The sequence below is a fragment of the Pseudopodoces humilis genome, chromosome 8 (assembly GCF_049639895.1).
Source record: "Pseudopodoces humilis isolate 2021_Gansu_Grassland_sample_001 chromosome 8, ASM4963989v1, whole genome shotgun sequence".
NCBI classification, from domain to species: Eukaryota; Metazoa; Chordata; class Aves; order Passeriformes; family Paridae; genus Pseudopodoces; species Pseudopodoces humilis.
In genome coordinates this window covers 23,132,462-23,151,612 of record NC_142207.1, presented here as the reverse complement: position 1 = coordinate 23,151,612, position 19,151 = coordinate 23,132,462, and the positions used below count along the sequence as shown (strand labels likewise).

The 19,151-nt window shown below is 36.8% G+C and overlaps 1 protein-coding gene across 5 annotated transcripts in view; it reads left to right on the top strand.

The window, feature by feature from the left end:
* ZNF385B (zinc finger protein 385B) overlaps positions 1-19,151 on the top strand; it is a 152,670-nt gene that overhangs the window by 33,558 nt on the left and 99,961 nt on the right. The window contains exon 1 of one of the 5 annotated variants that reach the window (XM_088059139.1): positions 3,616-3,742. The exons of the other annotated variants lie outside the window; for them this stretch is intronic. Coding sequence (XP_087915265.1) covers positions 3,718-3,742 — 25 coding nt within the window. The 5' untranslated portion in view covers positions 3,616-3,717. Of the gene's footprint in view, positions 1-3,615; positions 3,743-19,151 lie in introns of those variants that run through there. 5 annotated transcript variants of the gene reach the window in all.

The following is a 19,151-nucleotide window of genomic DNA, read 5'->3' as shown; positions in this document are numbered from 1 at the left end:
TAGGTCTAGGCAACCTATCAAGTCAAGAGAGTCAGGGAGGCTTACAATTAAAGAGCTCAGATTATTCTTGATAGGATCCGTAGATTATTTAGCTAACTTGCATATTAGTTTTCAAAAAATATAGATAGGAAGTGTGAATAGTATCTTAAGACAAAAATTAAACAGACTATTGATAGACATTGAGAAAGTATATGGAAAATATTCCAGATAGCCTTAAATCTATATTCCCAATTCTGGCCTCATGCATGAGAACAAGACTTTTTTTTTTTTTTTAATTAAACTGTGAATGAAATTTGCTTGCCAGATCAGATCAGTACAGGATTAAATGACGGTTGGTTACAGCAGAATAAATTTGCAGTGTATTGCTCTGATTTCATTGGAGTTTTTCCTTGTTTTTTGTTAGAAGAATCTAATCCTAAATATAGGTCTTTGTATGTAGGTTTTAATCTTTATATGGGCCAAGACTGTCTTTCTGACAGGTAGCTGAGTTGCCATCTAAGACTGCTTTGTGCCAGCCTAACGGAGGACAGAGCATTTGCTTACTTTAAGCTTCTTGGTCTAGGTTCTCAATTCCTTCTCAATGTTTGTCTTTCATTAATCTAAAAAAGGACAAGGATAATCCAATTTTTATTGCAGAAGGTCTTTATGAATTATTCTAGCAAGTACTCATAGGAATGCAAAGCAGCAACCACAAAAGTATCTTGAAAAAGTTTGTGACCAGAGTCCCACTGAATGTATGCGTGCATAGGTACAGAATTAGTGCATAAGTCTGTAGAGAGCACTGTGAGCTTACTCTTTTTTTGTGTTGGACCAAAACCTTTTTTAGACCAGTAGAAGGTCAGCACTTGTTCTGCCTTCCATGTCTGCTGCCTGAAGCCTGACCTTTTTAGAAAGCAGTTTCAAGAAAGCTGCTTCTGTAGGGGCACAAAGCAGAGCAACTCCACAGGATTTCCCCTCTCTATCCCCTTGTGAGAGGGAAGTTGCTCCATGCTTTGCTGTTCTACTCTAGGTAGAATCCATTTTTCTGTTTGTAAAAAACTAGACTTGCTAAAAAGCAAAAAAGAAATAATAACAAAAAGAGTTATGTGCCCATAATGAGACTTAGCTTAGTGAGCTCTTGAGAAGCTCTTAGTATTTCACTTCTCCCTACAGGGTACGTTGACTTTTTTCTTATTTGATGGTCTCTTGAACGAGATTGCATTTGGTAGATGGTACCATATTCTTTGTATCATTTGAGTCTCTTCCACCATTTACTTAAGACATAATGGTAGGTAACATTTTTCTTATAATATGAAATGTACTTACGATAAGCAATTGCTGTTTTTCTTTCGCAGAAACATAGAAGGGATGCATCAGGATTTTAATTAGCTGCTCTGAAATTAAGCAGATTTATTGTATTCATTTAGGTCACTTGGTACTCCTGCCAAAATGTTGATGAGAAGAGTTAATATAAGGCCCAGAACTGACATTAAAGTTTGTTTCTTATTTACCAATAGCTACACACTGTATCTATAATATTCTGTTATTTGAGTAGCTGCACTGTGAAAGTACTGGTAAAATTAATAAAAATATTAAGTAGATGATATGTGTGCTCATGGTTAGTCTTCAGGAAAAAAAAGGGAAATTATTTTGTTGAGGTCATTTGTTTTAAAGTAATTGATAAGTTGCATCAGAGCAAAACATTTAAAAATTCCCAAATGGCAAATTAAAAACAATTACTCTTTTGAAGTTGGTAAAGGTTATCAGACCAATTATTCATCTCTAGGCTCCACTTCATTCTCTTTAAGGTGGTGAGCACATGAATGACGTTAGTCAAACAAACAGAGTATGTAACTATTATGGAAAAAAAGTGGTTTATAGGGGGTGGTCCTTTGGTTGGAATGCGGAAGGATTTCAAAACAAAATCGGACAGTACACGTGGCACCCTTTGTCATTACTTTGCGTAGATATATTCTTGTAGTCTTGTATATTCTCTTGTGGCAAAATGCCTTCCTGGACATTTTAACCTCTCCAAGGGCAGTTAGGCAGTGGTAAAAAATCAGCATTTCAGACATCAGAACATCAGATGTTCTAGAATCTAGGACCAAAAATATGCCCACCAGCCTTGGTTTCAAGCTGAGAATGGCTGCAGGAGAGGTGACACCACTTCTGCTTCAATTGGGAGCATATCCCTAGTCATTTAACCACTTTGGGCATGGCCTGGAGAGTTTCTTAAATCGGTTGAGTTCAGTTTCTCTAAGAATTTCTTCACTGTCTCACGGAAGGATGTGATCCACAGTTCAGAAGTAAAGACAGCTGAGATGAAAAGGGATCTATAAATTCAGGCATTTTTGTTCATGTGCATTTCTAACCATGATTTCTATATTAAAACTACTGGAAAAAATAAAATAATGAAGTCAGGTTTGTTCATTATTTTTACCTTGTAAAAGAAAAACTGGTATCTTCTCTGCATAGCAATTTTTCTCATCTGGGATCAGATCCTGTCAAAATTTCTCTTACATGACCCAGCAGATAACTGTACAGGTAATATAATGAAAAACTCCCATGTCTTTCCATTTATTGAAAGCCTAGTTATGATTACATCTTATGCTGTGAATCTCAGTGTGAGTGTGCACAGCAACACATGCTCTGTTACCTTTCTGGGGAAAGAAAACCCATTGAAGTACCTGAAAAGACATAAAGATGTACATTGCGAGAAGTCCATGTGGGAGTAGGAGTAGCATAAATTTAATAAGCCATGGAGATCTTTCATAGTAAGTAATTTAAAATTGCTCTTGGTTTAGAAGGATGAAGACACTGGTCGTGTAATGTCATGCTTTAGGTGTTTTTTGGGGGGGTTTTTTGTGCTTTTTGTTTTGTGGGTTTTTGGTTGTTTTTTTCTTTTTAGTTTTTGGTACAAATACTTAATCTGCTAGACTGTACAGGTCTTTGTTGGGTCAGTATTCTCAATATTTTCACCCAAATATTTATTATTCTTTTTAATAGATATCCTGGGTCTTAATATGTAACAGACTTTGTCTGTTACATAGTTAAAAAAAATACTTATTTCATTTGCATAATTTTTAATTAATCTTATTTAGAAAAGCTGTAAGGAATCATTAATTTTTATTGCAAGATTTTTTTTTTTCCCCCCAATAATGAACCTCATCACAATACAGTCTGCTGATTCTCCTCTGTCTTGCGTTTGTTGTAGAAAAGACAGAGCTATTTTTAACATTTACACAGTCTAGATAGATGATTCCTCGTTCTGTGTGGTTTGGAGCTGAAGCTGGAGAGCCTTTCATAATCATATCCTTTTATTTTTTTATGGTTTGTTTAAATTTGATCTCTGTAGCTGATTCCATGCATTGATAATGAAGGCTTGGGTTGCCTGATTCTCAGCATAAATTCAGGCAGACTTCTACTTTGACAGTGCTCTGTGTTTCGGTAGGCATGAAGATACAGAACTGAAATTGCTTTGCTTTCTTTACAAATGACTCAGAGTGTGCTTGTCCTTCCCTAAAATGTTGCCAGCGTGTGAAGGATTTTCAATGAGCAGTGCAATAAGCCGGCATCTGGGAAGGTTTGAGGCTGCTCTGGTGTAGCAGCGAACTGTCACACAGATGACTGGGGCTGGAGCCAACACTCTGTAGCACCGTAGATCATATTGGTCACATACTGGAAGTTTTGTTTATGTAACTTGGTTGCTGTTTAACCTGCTTAAATACTATTGCCATAATGTGGAGTGGGCTTCCCAGTAGAGGTGAGTCTGTTTTATTTATTATTAAACTTCACTGAATTGCTTTGTGCTACGGCAGTAAGAGTGGATGCTTACATGTTTGGCATTATTTCTGTGTGCAGTGCATTTCTGTTTTAGTTATTCCAGTGGAAAGGATAATAAAAACAGCAAGGCATGTAATGCATCTTTTTCTTCTCTTATTTCGGTATTAGAAGTAACTAAATATGTGGCAAGCTCCCTTTCCTTGCTTGCTGTTTGCAGAGGGCATCTTTCCAGTAGGTGACTTCCTATGCATTTTAAATGTTTTTTTGAATGTCAGTGATGCTGTTTTATTGTTGTAGAAAGAAGCTTATTAGCAGTGTGAATAAATACCTCTTACCAGAGCTTGCTTTCTGGCTTGTTAAATCTCAAAGCATAGTTACAATGATGTGTGAAACAGAAGAGCTGTCGGATTCTCCAGACAAACTAAAAAAGTAAAGAATGAAATAAATTGTATACTAGATTTGACATATTGCATATGTCTGTCATTGTTAGTATTAAAAGTTATGATCTGTCATGCCCAGGACAGCTTCCAGTAATTCATTTGCATTGACAGCTTTCTTTGAGAAGGGTATAAAATTACTGTCGCTTCTCCCTAACCAGTTAAATTTGAGATTTAGTGCACCAAGTTTTAAGGGAACAGATAGTGTACTAAAGGTAGCCCATGAAGTTCTAGTAGTAAATCTTTAAGCTTGAAAGTGTTATCGTAAACTCAACAGACTTTGTACTTGTGCGTTTTAAAAAAAGGGGTTTTATTGAGAATTTCACCTATAGTAGAACATAAAAAATGAGTTCAGCTGAGTTACTTATTAAGCACTGCTGTTACATGAATATTTGAGTTGCTGAGGTGAGACCTCCTATGATTATACTTGAGTATGCTGATAATATTTTTTTTAATAAAACAAGGAAATATATTGAAAAATACTTACTGGATTTTTTGTCTTGCTTGCTATAGAAATGTCTGTGCTTACTATGTAAAGACTGCTGTGGGTTAGTTTTTTTTTTTCTTCTGAGGAACTAGGACAGCTCATGCTTTTTCCTGCTAAATATATTTATGAGGCAGCTGTTTTATAGCTTTCAGCTCCAAAGTTATAGATAAGTGTGTATTTGTTTGACAGAAGATTCGAGAATTTCCATTTACTGCCAGTACATGTAAAGCTTGGCTAAGCAGACTGCATCAGGAGCACACACCATTTGTATTAGCCAATCTGTCTTTGCAAGTCCCAGGGCCACTATCTTGCTAGAAGCCACTGTGTGCTTTTGAAAGCATGAAATTAGTTTTATACTGAGCACATAGTTTCTCATTTAGCAGTTCTTTTTATGGTAATGGTCAATTTATGGTTCAGTGCCAGAATTTTGGTGTTCTGTCAAAGCTGATAGCTTCTGCTAAGGTGTTCTTTGGAGATAAAGACAAACAAAATCCAAAACAATACCCCCCAACAAAAATGCAGTTTTTGGTGGGTATCCTAGGGAGATGCAAATAGAAGAAAGTTATCCTGAATGACCTAACTCCTGACATTGCTGACAGCATTTTGGAATTATTTTGTTGTCGTATTTCAGAAAACATTGGTCATTTATGACATAAAATTATTAAATTAATTGTCACCTTTTTATAGTTCATAAGGTTTTTTTTGTTTGCTTCCCCCCCCCCCCAGATATGTAAAATTGCTATCTCTCAATGCTAATTTTCTCTATGTGCTTATTTAATGATTAAGGTTAAAATGCACTTGAAAAATGTATATGAAGCACCCTAAACACTCAAGATGATTTTTAGATAAGATCTTTAGAATATGTCACAAGCTTTTCCCTTTCTTCAGGAATCTACAGAAGTTTAAGTAGGTATTAAAACCTTTGTAAAACCTTTTTTAATACATATAATTCATAAATTGATGAACCAACTTATTTTTAACCTGTGTCTCATTCTTGGCAGATTTTTGTTGTTTTTCTAACCACGCCAGATTTGTGACTCTTCCCTCAGTAGGGAGCTATGCTTGATGAAAGGTTAAGGTGTTTTAACATTGTGCACTTCACTTGGGTTGCTCTGTCTAGCCTACATTATTCTCTCTTGTATATAGGCAATTTAAAAATGTATTTGGTTTAATCTAGGTCTTCACAATTCTGAATTGATCCTGAAATAAACATTTTTTAATGATACAGTATTTACTTCTTTGCTCAGTCCTGTCTGCAAGCAGCAAAATTTGACAATGCTTTTTTTTTTTTTTTTGTGCAAGGTGTGGTTGTGCTCTAGAGCTGGTAATGTTTCTTCTGTTTAGTGCTGAGGGGAGATCCTGTTCCACCTACTGTTACGCCTTCCTGGGATAAGAAAAAGCTGGAGATCATAGTTCCCAGAAGTTTAGTTAGGAAGTAAATGTAAGCTGGTGCACAAGTTTTTTTATTATTCCATCATCATGGAGGAGGAGAAGTAGAATCTATGGAGATGACTGCCCTTTGTCACAAGCACTTGGAAAGCACAGCAGTCTCAGTTCAACAAAGCTGCCTTCTCAAAACCATGTCTGGATGCTTCTGTAGTCGTGCAAGAGATGCTTACTGACAGCTTAAATATATATTGTTGTCATTTTAGGATCTTTGAATAAATTTGCTTGCTATTCTTCAGTGTGTGTTTAAAGGCTACCAGATAGAAAAATATTATGACTGTTTGGAAAATAGTGCGTGACATGTTGCTACCATGGCATATAAAATGTTTTATTTCTCTTAAATGCTTGAACTAGAACGCCTTTCTTTGTCCTTGTATTTTTTTGGTAATTCTTTATATCATTATGAATATAAGCTTGCCAAATTTCAGTCTGGCTGGTTCTTTGTTCCAAGATGGTTTTTGCAAGGTCCTTTTACCCTTAAAGATGTTGCACCTTCTTCCAAATATTATTGCTGCATGTTTCCCCTCCTGCCATTTCATATCGGTAGTTCAAGTGAGAGGCAAGATTTGATTTGTTTGTGTCGGATAAAACACTTTGTGTGGAGCTCTATTGCTTTTGTTTCCATTCTCTAGCCATTTCTGTATCAGATTGTCAGTTATCACATGGCACTGTAATTTTAATTTCTTCTCCTTTAGAAGAGGTCAGTGTTCAAGTGTGGTGATCTTTTGTACTTTGGGAGTGTTCAGGGGGTAGCAGCATCTCTACTGCCAAGATTACTTTACAGGGAGATTCTGAAGCTAAAAGGAAAGCAAAAGGAAAATAAAAGCTAAGCTAAAAGGAAAAGAAATTACTGGGGAAGTGGTATGTTGTGAGCAATTCCATGTTAGTCACTTGACTCTGGAATCCAAGTCTAGCTAAGCTCTTTGTGGAAATTTTGAAATTTGCTTTTTTTTTAGTGAAGGTCACTGATGAATCCTGCCAGAGGAGCTGAGTGCACTGAGAACTGTGATTGTAAAGCTGAAGCTTTACTACTGAAGCTCAAGTTTATATATTTCTTCCTGTCTGTAGGTTAAAGAGCCAGAGATGTTCTGGAGGTCTCACCCATAATGTTCAGCCAAGAAATTGTCACTTTTTTTTTTTTTAAATATGTTTTCTGTTCTGCTGGACTTTGAGCAGTACTCATAACACGACTCTGAGGGGAAAATGAACAAAGTAACTTCCCTCTTTCACATATGCTTTTTTTGTTCCTGTAAGGATGTTTTTTAATTTTTTTTTAGTTGGAAGTGAGGAAAGCTGGGTATATTTTGATCTCCAGAGGTGTAAGGAGAGTGCTTTTGTATTGATACCAGCAGTCAGGGCAGATGAAAGGCTAAATTCCTCAGCCTTGGATAGGTTCAAGACCTACACTGAAGTGTTTGTGTCTCTGACTGAACTGAACAGTGCAGATCTTGGGAGGAGATGAGGGAGTCTTTTTAATACTCTGAACTGAGGAATACAGCTTCCTTAAGGATTGAGGTTTTAAAATTCATCCAGTGTGTTACAGGAGCTACTTGAGAGAAAGGATATGACTGTGAAAGCTCAGTGGACAAAATTTTCCCTTTAAGCAACTTGTGAAACTATCAGACTCTGGGCAAGGATTTATGTTCTGATGCATTTGGTAATACCACTTGTTAGTGTATGGGTTGTTCTGGATGATGTAGGAGGTCTGTGTTCAGATCATCTCTGTTCAGGTGATGAAAGGATGTTTCCATGTCAAGGGACTTCTGAGGTTACTGTGGTGTGTTCAGTTTTGGATTTTTTTGTTTGGTTTTGCTAGCTGTTCATATTGATATTGTTTGTTTTTACTGAGCTAGAGAAGACACAGCAGGTCTCTGGTGTGAGTTTCCCTTTCGCTTGCTTCAAGCATTCTGTGCTGGCAGAAGTCAAACACAGTGCCTGAGTTTGTAACTTCCACCTGGGGGTCTCCATTTTCTTCAGGGTATTTCAAAGTAGGGGTGGAGAGATGAAGGTGGGGTAAGAAATCCATATAGGAAGCCTTTTTTCTGCTCAAGCTGAATTCAAAATTTTCACACATGTGCAGCTCCTCTGGCTCAGCCTTGAACGTTTGCAATGTTGACATCCTGAAATGTTTTGTGATTGAGCATTTAAATATGAGCAGAAATTGAGGTGCTTTTTTTATTAGGTGATCAAGGAAGATTCATAGGCTTTAGAGTGGCACATCTGGATAAAGAGACACAGAAATCACTTCGTCAAGAAAAAACAGACTAGTTGGAAAGGACTGAAGATTGTTAGGAAATGCAATTCATGTATTGTGGCCAGCTTTGTCAGCGGTACCATTTGATCCTGATGCATCTCTAGTGAGAATCTGAATAGTAGAAACTGATCTATTAAGTAATCATTGTAGTAGGCTCTTTTTAAGGAGGCATAAACAGCACTTAGCTCCTGTGTACCCAGGTTACTTCTGAAAATAAGATCGAAGCTTTTCAGTCACTTTGGCTGCTGAATTAAGGTGTAGACTTCGAGAAAAGCCAAAGCTGGAACACAAGGAGTGTATTGACTGGGGCATAAGTCTTTATGAAGACATCCCCAGGTTTGGGGTATTTTAAACGTGGTTATAAAGAATGGAAAAATGGTCTAGTTCCAGATTTGTTCTTGATATCTGTTGACAGAAACAAGGAAAAATCTGGCAGAAACAAGTTAAAATATTGCTTAAAAAATAAAATATTTTATTTTATCAGTTGTAAACGCTTATTCATTTTAAGAATTCATCCTAACGAGTATTTCTCCTTCAAGGGAAAATTATCTTTTTTTCTTTCAATCTTCCTCAAAACAAACAAGTCAACTTTGTTTCAGGGATTTTCAGATTACTTTTGCAGAAAAAATATTTGAGTTTATATTGTTCTGTTAAGTGTATATTAGACTTCTACTCTGGTTATTAGTTATTCCATGGTATCTATGCTTAGTGTGCTTAATTTTTTGCTTAAATTCTTGATAGGTGATAGAATGCCAGGTGCATACTTTGCCTTAGACCAAATTCAGTTGTTTTATGTATTTTTACAGTTTTGCTTCAAAAATACTTGTTATGGTTATCCAGACTTGAAATCAGTGGATGAATTGGGCAGATAAAGCTATCTGTATTTAAAAAGTATTTCTGCTTTTTACTGCTTTCCTCATTTGAAAGCTTGGTGTAGCTTTGATATATAGCACACTTCCCTGACTGCTTCAAGTCATCCCTTTGCAAGATTGATGCAATGCATCAAAGCTGTTTTAACTGCTTTAAATAACTAAGATAAGAATCCTAAACTCAGGAGTTGTCATCCATTAATTGAATATCTGCAGAGTGGAGAGCAGGGCTGTGGTGTTTCTGCTGGTTGCAGATTAGCAGTCTGTTCTGCTGCTCGGAGTCTCACCCATCCCATGATCATCCCTAAGCCAGGATGTTGTCAGAACCGACAGCTGTGCTCTGTGCACAGGGGAGCTGCTGTGGCTCCTCGCAGAGCATCTGCCTTGCCTCTTCAACACTGACCCCTCTGTGGCAAAAGCAAACTGCTGGGAGAGCATCAGGAGTCGAGAAATACACGGGCACCTCATCCAGTCTCAGACAGGGAGCACGCATGGAGTCTGGAAGAAAAATGGCAGTTTTTAATTCTGTTTTCAGTGGTCAAATACATGTAGCTGGAAATGATGTATCTTACAATGTGTCAAAGTAGCAGCTTTTAGTAGCAGCTGAATGATGATGAACGGCAAGAAACTGCTATCCTACTGTGCTCCTGGCCTAAAATTGAAATCCCTTTGCTCAGTATGTTATTTTCTAAGCCATCTATTGCATGAACATGTTGTTTACTGCCTACTTTTAATAGAGTTCTTGGGCCAGGAGAAATTGTTATGCAAAGTCAAGGTTTTGGGAGTTGCAAAGTTGTTTGTTAGTTGGTAGAACAATGGCCAGTAACAGTGCAGATGCACAGAGAGGAGGAGCCTTTGAGGACCCATAATCACTTAAAACTTCTTTTTCCCCCTTTTTTCTATTCCCTTTGATGTTGTTGCTGAATGCTAGTGGAACATGATGGTATTGCTGTGGTGTGGAGCAATCAGCTGCCAGCGCAAAGCGAAGTCTGGAGGGACATCTACCAATTAACTGAAAATAATGAGGAAATTATTATTGTTACACTAATCAAAGTTAACTTGTTACCAAGAAATTTGGAAGTCAACACATTTGTAAGCCATGTATGGTTTGGTATGACAGTACTGGTATAAACAAAGTCAGAATCAGTGCATCCACTGGGGCTTATAGACTCTGAGGACCAAAGGATACACCAAGCCTTATCTATTCTAGAGTACTGGACAAAACAATCTCTAGCATTAATTCCTTTAGGAGAAGAAATTGCTTTCCCAAATATGCCAGTGTTTGCTGTTAAGTCAAATAAATCTGCAGTTGAACTAGAACACATTATTTAGAGACACATTCAAGTTCATTTTAAGTACATCAGGATGTGATGAATTTACTTGTTATGCTGCTGAATTTTTTAAATAAACCTTTACCTTTGCAGTTAAGAAGTGTATCTTACTGCCAATTTGAATTTTCTAATTATGTGCTAGGAGGTCCCTCTTCCTCTCTACTATTAAAGAACCTCCATGATTAGATACATTCTCCTTATAAAATGGCAAGGAATCTTGATTTCAAGGCTGACACTGTATTAAGGATGCAATTACGAGCAGAGACTGTATAACGTTGGAAAAGGTTATGTATTACTTTTTTAATAACATGATTTTGCATCAGTGGCCTCAGTGACTCACTGATAAATCAGAAGGACAACTTTGCTTCCACAGTCATGGACTGTTGGGTCCTGGTGTTTAAAGTCTGCAAGACATGCAATTGGAACAAATACTCTTTCAAGCAGGAGTGAGTTCATAAAGCTCTCTTTCTTTGCATTAAGTTAGAACCATGATACTGATACTTCTCAAGGTTTTCTGGATCTCTGCTGTCTTTTCCTCTCCTATAGTTATTTTCAGCTGGCAGAATCAATCTTTTCTCTGGGAAGAGTGATTTTTCAGGTCAAATTCCTTGGTTATGGTATGGACTGCTTGTTCTGCTCCTTTGCAGCGGCTGGACTCTGTTTCTGATACTGTATTTTAAATACTGAAAGGCAACTATGGAGCAACTGTGTCCACTTCTTGCTACCATCTGGGATGTACAGAAGTGAGCTTCTGTCACTCAAAGTTATTTTACTGATTTGAAAAGAAAAAATGCATAATACTTTAGCTTAATATTGATGTAGGGTCTGTACTGGCATAGCTTTATCTGACTTCATGTATGTGATGTGTGCTTATCGTGTTGCCTAATTTTCTTGGTAGTAGTTTCAGAAGCTTTCATTGATCTGAACCACACCTTCAGTGAAGACAGAAAGTGGAGAATGGAGCATCTAATCAGCTGTAAAGACACTGTGTGTATGATTTGCCTGACAGATGTTTCCTTACAGTTTCACCTAGGTTTTGGGACAAGAATATCTGTAATCAAACAGTGCAAATAATTTCGTTGAGTTTTTATCCTTTTTTACATACATTAGTACTGATGGTCATGCTCATTAGCCGTTGTCTTTTTCACTTCATTGTATTAGAGACAATATCATCCAGAGTTATATTCAGACTATTATCCTTGGAATGTCTTTACCTCCTTTGGAGCATGTCCCCAGCAGCTACATCCATCTATCCACAAAGACTTCTTTCTGTACTTTGTGGGAAGAGTGGGAAGCACAGCGTAAGCATACTAATTTATTTGGACAACCAATTCCTTCCTGTTTTACCCTTTTACTTAAGGTTAAATGCTTACAGTTGGGTTGCACAGAACTGTCTTGACAAGAGGTACTGTTAACAGGCTTGCTCCTAAGCCTGTGACTATAATACTAATACTAATCTTTCTAATACTTTGCAAGCTGGTGTTCAGTATTTATGAATCCAGAGAGTGTGCTGCCAGAATATGGCTTTTTTTTTTATTTTTTTTCCCCTTGATACTAAACTTCCTCCCAGATAAGTGGGAATGAAAAGGCTCTATGAATTTGAGTATTGCTTGGAATTTATTTCTGCAGTTTGCTTGAAACTTGACCTTTCTCTAAACTCTCCTCACTTCTGTGTCAGGGCATATGTACCTGTTTTCAAGATTTTTGAGAGTGCTGTCTGTAAGTAAATTCAAAAATAACATGGCTTGAATTAAAGAAGAACATTATTTTCTAGCAGTATCTAAAATAAAAATGCTTAAACTAAAACAGAAGTAGAATTCTCTTTTGCATATCACTGAATTTCTGGGAAAGTTGGTCACTCCTGAACTGCCTGCTTTCCCTCTACTTTCCCCTTCTGAAGTCAAGGAGTTACCTCACATTAGTTAGTTATTTTTTCTGAAACATCATCTTACACTCTTTTAGTTAAAATTTTATGTAATCACATGGTAGTATTTTCTCCCCTTATCAGATTTTTCTTTTTGTATCAGCCTTTGTAATTGATTTTTCTCTACAGTGAAGTAAAAATATGGTGTGCTTACATTCCTTTAGCTGCAAAATTAACTAAAGTCTAGCTTCGAAGATTTGATTAATTTTCCTTTGGCAAACATCTATTATTTTTAATGGACCTTTTTAATTGACGTTGCTAGTAACTGCTGAGGAAAAATAAGCCTTTTTTTTTTTGCATTTATAGAAAGATGAAAATATTTTCCTTCCAAGTTTTTACAAACTTGGTGAGCTTGGATTAGTTCCTCTAAAATGACATCACATGGAAGTGTTTTACACCTTTCATCATCTCTCAGTGGCATGTACATCTGAGGATTCTGATCTTTGGCTTAAACTACTGTTAAGTTTTCATTATAAATGTGCCACCTACTGGAGCAAAAAGCCCATCAGCAAATATTTATTAATGTTATCTTCTCCCAGACACATTTGCATAGTAATTTCTTGCTAGATTCCTGTGCTTGTGGTTGTCAAATCTACACTGCTTTTTGTCAGCCTCACCATAGGGTATGAAAATAGTAATAAGAATTGGAGGGGATGTGGAGCATGAAGGTTTAATAACATGCCTTGAAAAAGAAAAAAAAAAGTAATTGATATGCTGAATTATTATGAAAAATACCTGCCTGAAATTAATGTCCAGTAAGGGAATCTTAAATTCATAGGTACTCCAAAGTCTTGACTTCATGATGGAAAAAGAAAAATCACTTAATTCAATAATTAAGTTCAAATTCATATTCAATATTAAGTTCAATATAGCCTTGTAGCAAAAAGAAAATTTAAACAAGATTTTAGATTACACAGTCTTTTTTTGTAGTTGTTGCTTTTAAAAAAAAAAAATCTTTGGTCTTTTCTTGGCATAGGATTACTCCTGGTCATCTTTACAAATGAGAGCCATTTTTCTTGGAGCTTGTTGTCTTTTATGCAACCATAATGAAATGAATGATTATTTGTATTGCATGTATGTCTTAAGAGCTACAGTTCTATTGTGCTATACTTGTACACAATTATGGAAGGGCTTATTCCCAACATTTTTAAATCTGCCTTTGAACCATAAGGCATTAATACAATAGTGCAAATGAGAAGAGTAGAGTGATCTAAGATAAATTGCTCTGCTACACTCAAATTATTTTCTTGAGGATTCTCATGAAAGTGAGTGCTTGTTTGGCAACACTTGATTGTATCACAGTAGAAAAATGTCTAATATATAAACAAAACAAGTAGAGGAGCTTCCTGAACATTAATTTGTTTTGCTGCATATTAAATTTATTTGTCCTGTAGGACGGTCTTTGACTCTAGGCAGCAGGGTTGTCCTTTTTTGTAATTGGGCTAACCATGATGTAGCTGATACATTACTAAGGTGGCTATAAAATTTGGTGGTTTTCCTTACATAAGTTGCTGTTTTCTTTCCATGCCTTGCAAGTAAAGGTCAGCCATGAGGCCATTTGCTTTGGAAAAGAAAGAATGAGTCAAGGAACCACCCTGAGAAAATGAATGTGCAGTCTGTCTAACAGTCTGTGAAGGAGGAGATTGGGAGCTAGGAGCTTGCTGATCTCTTCCCGTCTCAAGTTGTGGTGCACGTTGCAAACCCACAGGTTTCCAGGTCCTCAATATCAAATACAGAGAGTCCAAACTATGCTTGCTGAATCTTAAACTTCCATTATACTTCAATAAAAATATAATTTACTTAAATTTAGAGTTTTCAGCGCAGATTTGTAATGATCATAGTCAGTGTCCTTGTACACTCCCTGTTCTTTCTTTTCATCTATCTAATGCTGTTAAACTGTGTTTTGCTCTGGATGTATTGAGATGGTGTTACATATTTATTTGGTCAACATACCATAGATAAATGAAATGCAAGTATCTGTGATAGACTGTCAAGGATGTTGGAGTGACTGCTGATAGGGCTCTGTGGCACACTGGGATGGCACAGTAATTGGCAGGAGGTAGTAGCACAATATTTTCATCAGGTTTTGAACCTGTTTTTCTGCATTTAAGGGAGAAATTGAATTTTTTGGTCATAGATATTTGTTGCCTAAATTCCCTTTTCAGTTCTTTATTTGATAATTGAATGACTAATTTAATATTTCTGTGTAAGGGAAACTTAGGTTTAATGTTGAGTAGTCCTGCTTATGAAAAATATAAATCACTTCTTTTTCTTTGGTAAGTGATGATCGTAATGTGTCTTTTGCAGTTGTGTGCACCAGGCCAGGGTACATGTCTGGCTTCACTCCAGGCAGTGAACACTTGGGAGTGTGCTGGGGCAGTGCTTCAGGAAGCATGCTACTTGCAGGAACAGTGCTCACATTTCCATTGGCTGGAAAAGTAGGAACATCAGCTGGAGTCATTAATGTTGTTGTCTTTAAGGGTGCCTGTAGCTGATCTGCCTGCTTTCCCAGAATAGGACACTGAAGCCAGTAAATAAGGCAATAAAATATTTCACACCTAATAAATTTCATAAACCAAAAGCAAATCTAAGCAGTTCTAGGAAGAACACAGTTGCTCCAAATGTTAAGAGACAGAGGTAGTATAGAAAAGACAAGGATAAGAAAAAGCCCTGCTATTTTTATAGGAGGAGGTAAAGATTGTATCTCAGGAGAATTCTGAAATGCTTTTAAATACTTCAATAATGAAAAAACCAGAAAAGGGAAGTAAATCCTGAGCAATGTCTGAGAGTAAAAACATTCAAAGTACATAAATGTCACTCAACAAAATAAGTGGCTACAAGAACAATTCCAAGGAGGTATTCAAAATTAGTAGAATAAAGCATTACAGAAATGTAAGAAAAAATAAAAATAAAAAAAAAATCAAGTCCTGCATGCATTTTTGTGGGCATGATTTGATTTTTTTTGTCAGAAATTATTTGGTTATTAGTCTTTTGTCTAATCATCTGTCTTTAATTTTATCATTTTTACAGGGATATATATACACACACTTTGACATGGTATATGGACATGTAGCATTAAAAAATAACTAAAAATAATTCCAGAGTACAAAACCAAGGTGGGGAGAGAAGTGATACACTAGACATCTCAGGAGTGATAAATTATTTCAAGGAGTTACAATTGGAGTTGTGGATATTCAAGAAAACAGCATCAATTATTTGGTTCTTATTTAAGTTTAAATCCTGTTGTGTCCAAGCAGAGGAAGTTTGAAATTTTGCTTTGGAATATGCAGAATTCAGATTGACAGTCTAGCAGGAGTGGGAGAGACAGGCTAGCTGAAGTCACTGAGAGAGATATGCAATACGTGGATATCTTTCATAAAATAATGTGGCATTTTACTTTCAGCTGTTTAAAATATGAAAATTTTTGTAACATTAGCATAAACTACTAAAACCCCCAACTTTTTGGAGGAACATCTGGAAGTGTTTTGAAAGTCAAAGGCCCAAACCTGTGATTCCTGTAAATAATGATGCTTTTCTAGGGTAATTTCTAGGGTAACCTCAAAATAAGCAGGTTTGTTTGCCAGTTGTATGTTGCAGCCTTAAATAAAACTACCATTTTATTTCTCTTCCAACCAAGAAAAATTATTTCATAACTACTTTTCAGTTGTTCATATGTAAGCTAAACAAGTGCACATAAAATAGTCTATCCATGACATGATATGCTTCATATCACTGGCATAGCAGTGCCATTAGAATTGCTTAGAGATATTTTGAGCATTTTTTACTTGCAGTTCTTCTGTCCTGTGTACAGGAGGAAATTGCAAGGAAGGTTTGAAGAAGTGAAAACATAAAGGTATGGGATGTATTTTAGTGTGGTAGGGGGCTTTAGGTGTAAAAAATTTGGGTGTGTCTGTGTCTTGTGCTTGTGACATTGTGGTGGGGCTTTGGAGGTTTGGGGTGTTTTTCAGCCTCATTAATGACCCTTATGGCCCTTGGCAAGCTTTAAAATAACTTCCACTTTTGTCAGCTGAGAATGACTTGGCTGTTGTCAGCACCTTGGAGAAGTTTCAGACTCATATGCTGTCAGAAAAACTCCCTTGTTCACTTCTTGTGAACGAAGATGGCTTCAGCTGGGCTACTGGATATTGCTGACCGTTTTTGTGGTGCCTTTTTCTGCTGAAGGATGACTAGGATGGTCCTTAGCTGCATTTGTGAAGCAGTGACAGCCTTCCTTGTTTAGTACGTTAGATAAAGGCTGTTCTGTATCTATTCAAGTGCAATAGATTGCAAAGCTTCTCTGCACAGGTGAAATGACTTGTGCCTAGATGATAACCCTGTTTTTTCCATGCTGCCAAAGGAAACCTGTATATCCACCCCTGTGTGTTGAATTTTTTGTCTGCATCATTTGTTTTGAATAGGTATTTTAACATTCTGCATGGTTCCCGAACACAAACTTTTTTTTTTTTTTTTCCCTTCTGTCTTTTCCAAATATAGCAGTTAAGCACCAAATTGCTGAAAATAGAAGCTAGCTAGGCCAATTTGCATCCATGGCAGGTGTAGCTGTCTGGTTCTCAAATGTTTTCTCTGGTGTGTCATTAAGCTTAGCCCATCAGTGCCTGTTTCAGGGTGTGCACATGATAAGCAGGCACACTGTGCTGGCATTGCTGGTACTTAGTCCCTTTTTAGGCAGTACCACCATTCTGACTTTATTAAGGGGAAGGTGCTCCAGTTTGCAGAGCTTGTTTGTATTTTTGGCATTAAAAGGTTTCTGATGGGGTGGCCATCAGACAGAAATTTCCCATGTCAGGGGTGGCATAAGGTATGATCCGCTTGTGAGAAAATCAGTTGATGCTCGCTTTTAGTGGCAGAAGGATTGACCAGGGGGGTGCAGGGACTGCTTTGCAAAGAACTTAAAAGCTCAACATCTAACCACGAGCTATGCTACGGCTTGTCATTGTCTGGTGATGAGAGCTCTCCCACCACTAGTTCATGCAGCCAGTTTTGGTGTGTTCAGAGTGCAGGCCTTCCTTCAGGCTGTGCAGTAGGGCTGCTCAAGAGGGGTCATCATTTGCTGCAGGCCAAGAGAGGTAATTTTTGCACTTCTGTTTAATGAGTTAACATCAACCCTAATGTAGATTTTCATTCTGGCTTAGATGGTTGGTCATAATTATAATATCCAGATGCTGTCTTCCATTATTTGAGCATTATTTTCCCATTCTCCTCAGCAATCTGTGCATTAGCCAGGCTTGATTGAGGTGTTACATACACTAGGCATGGCCTTACAGTGGTGTGGTCCCACCAGATGCACGAAGTGGTGCTGTAGTCAAAACCAGAACACTGACAGCTTGTAAAGCAAACCAGAAATTGCACTGAAACCAGGGTAAATATCTGACTAAAAATGAACCAGTATGTAAGACTCTGCTGTATGGACTTATTAGCCATATCTGAAAAGAGCACCAAAGGACAATCCTATTGATTTTGTTCTTATCTTGATGACCTTGTAGGCTGAGTTAATGGTTTCTAAACTCGATTGATGAGTTTGCAGGACAGTTCTGTTTGTCTCCAATCAAGGAGAAAGGAAAGTAGTGTAGAGTTGAAAATAAACCTCTTACTATTTTGTTCACTGTCTTAACCTTCAATATGTATTTTAATTTGCATGGGTGTAGATTCAGTGAAAACATAGTAACTGTGTAATCAAGACAAGACTGAAAGGTAGTTCATCTACATTAAATTATCTGTTTCTCAAATCTTATGACTTAGAAGTCATCTGGAATTACAGTAGTCATCATCACACTTGGCTGATAGACATTTTTTAAGAAGCTGGAGGTTGACAAGGGGAAAAAGTGAGTCTGTTTTTACTGATGTAAAAACCAGGCTGTGGCACTCCTGTTGTGGCTTGTAAGGCAGAATACATTTTTGCCTATCTGTGGATACTTGTACCTGGAGATGAAGCCATTGTTTTGGGATAGTAAAACTGTAGAATCATTTCAGGGAATGATCTTTTGCCACATCATTAACTGATTTTAAAATTGTCACAGCTTCTGTAAATCCAGACATAAAAGCAAGTATGCAGAATTTCATGTAGCTACTGCTAAGATACATCCTGATTTTCAGTTCCCACGTGGCATAGTGAATTTCACCTTCATACATAACGTTGTTAAAACTTGGATGTTTTATAGATGAAGAGGCTGTTGATCTCTTGTAAATGTTAACTATGAGAGCAGTCTGCATAAGATCACGATGCACTGAGGGATAATGTAATTGGAATTTTTCAAACAACTGTATCTGTTTCAGAATTAAGATTCATGATAGAAAAAATAAGACAGAATAGATCTCACAGTTTCAGCATAATTAAGATTTTTGCCAGTGGTTATTATGGGAAAGCTTTCTTAAATATTTTACCCTCACCTCTTTGAATGTTTTGATGTCAGATGAGCAGGATTTTCATTCTGCAGCTAACTTATTAAATAAAAGCAGCTCTTATTCCCAAACTTCCAACTAACAAAGAGGACTAGAGCTGTTATTAACATTTACCCTTTTTTTTCCTTTCCTTTCCTGATGGAAAGATGAGGGGAAATTTTGTTAAAGCATAAGGTGTTTTCTTCTTACTAAAAATTGAGAAAAAAAAAAAACAACCTTAA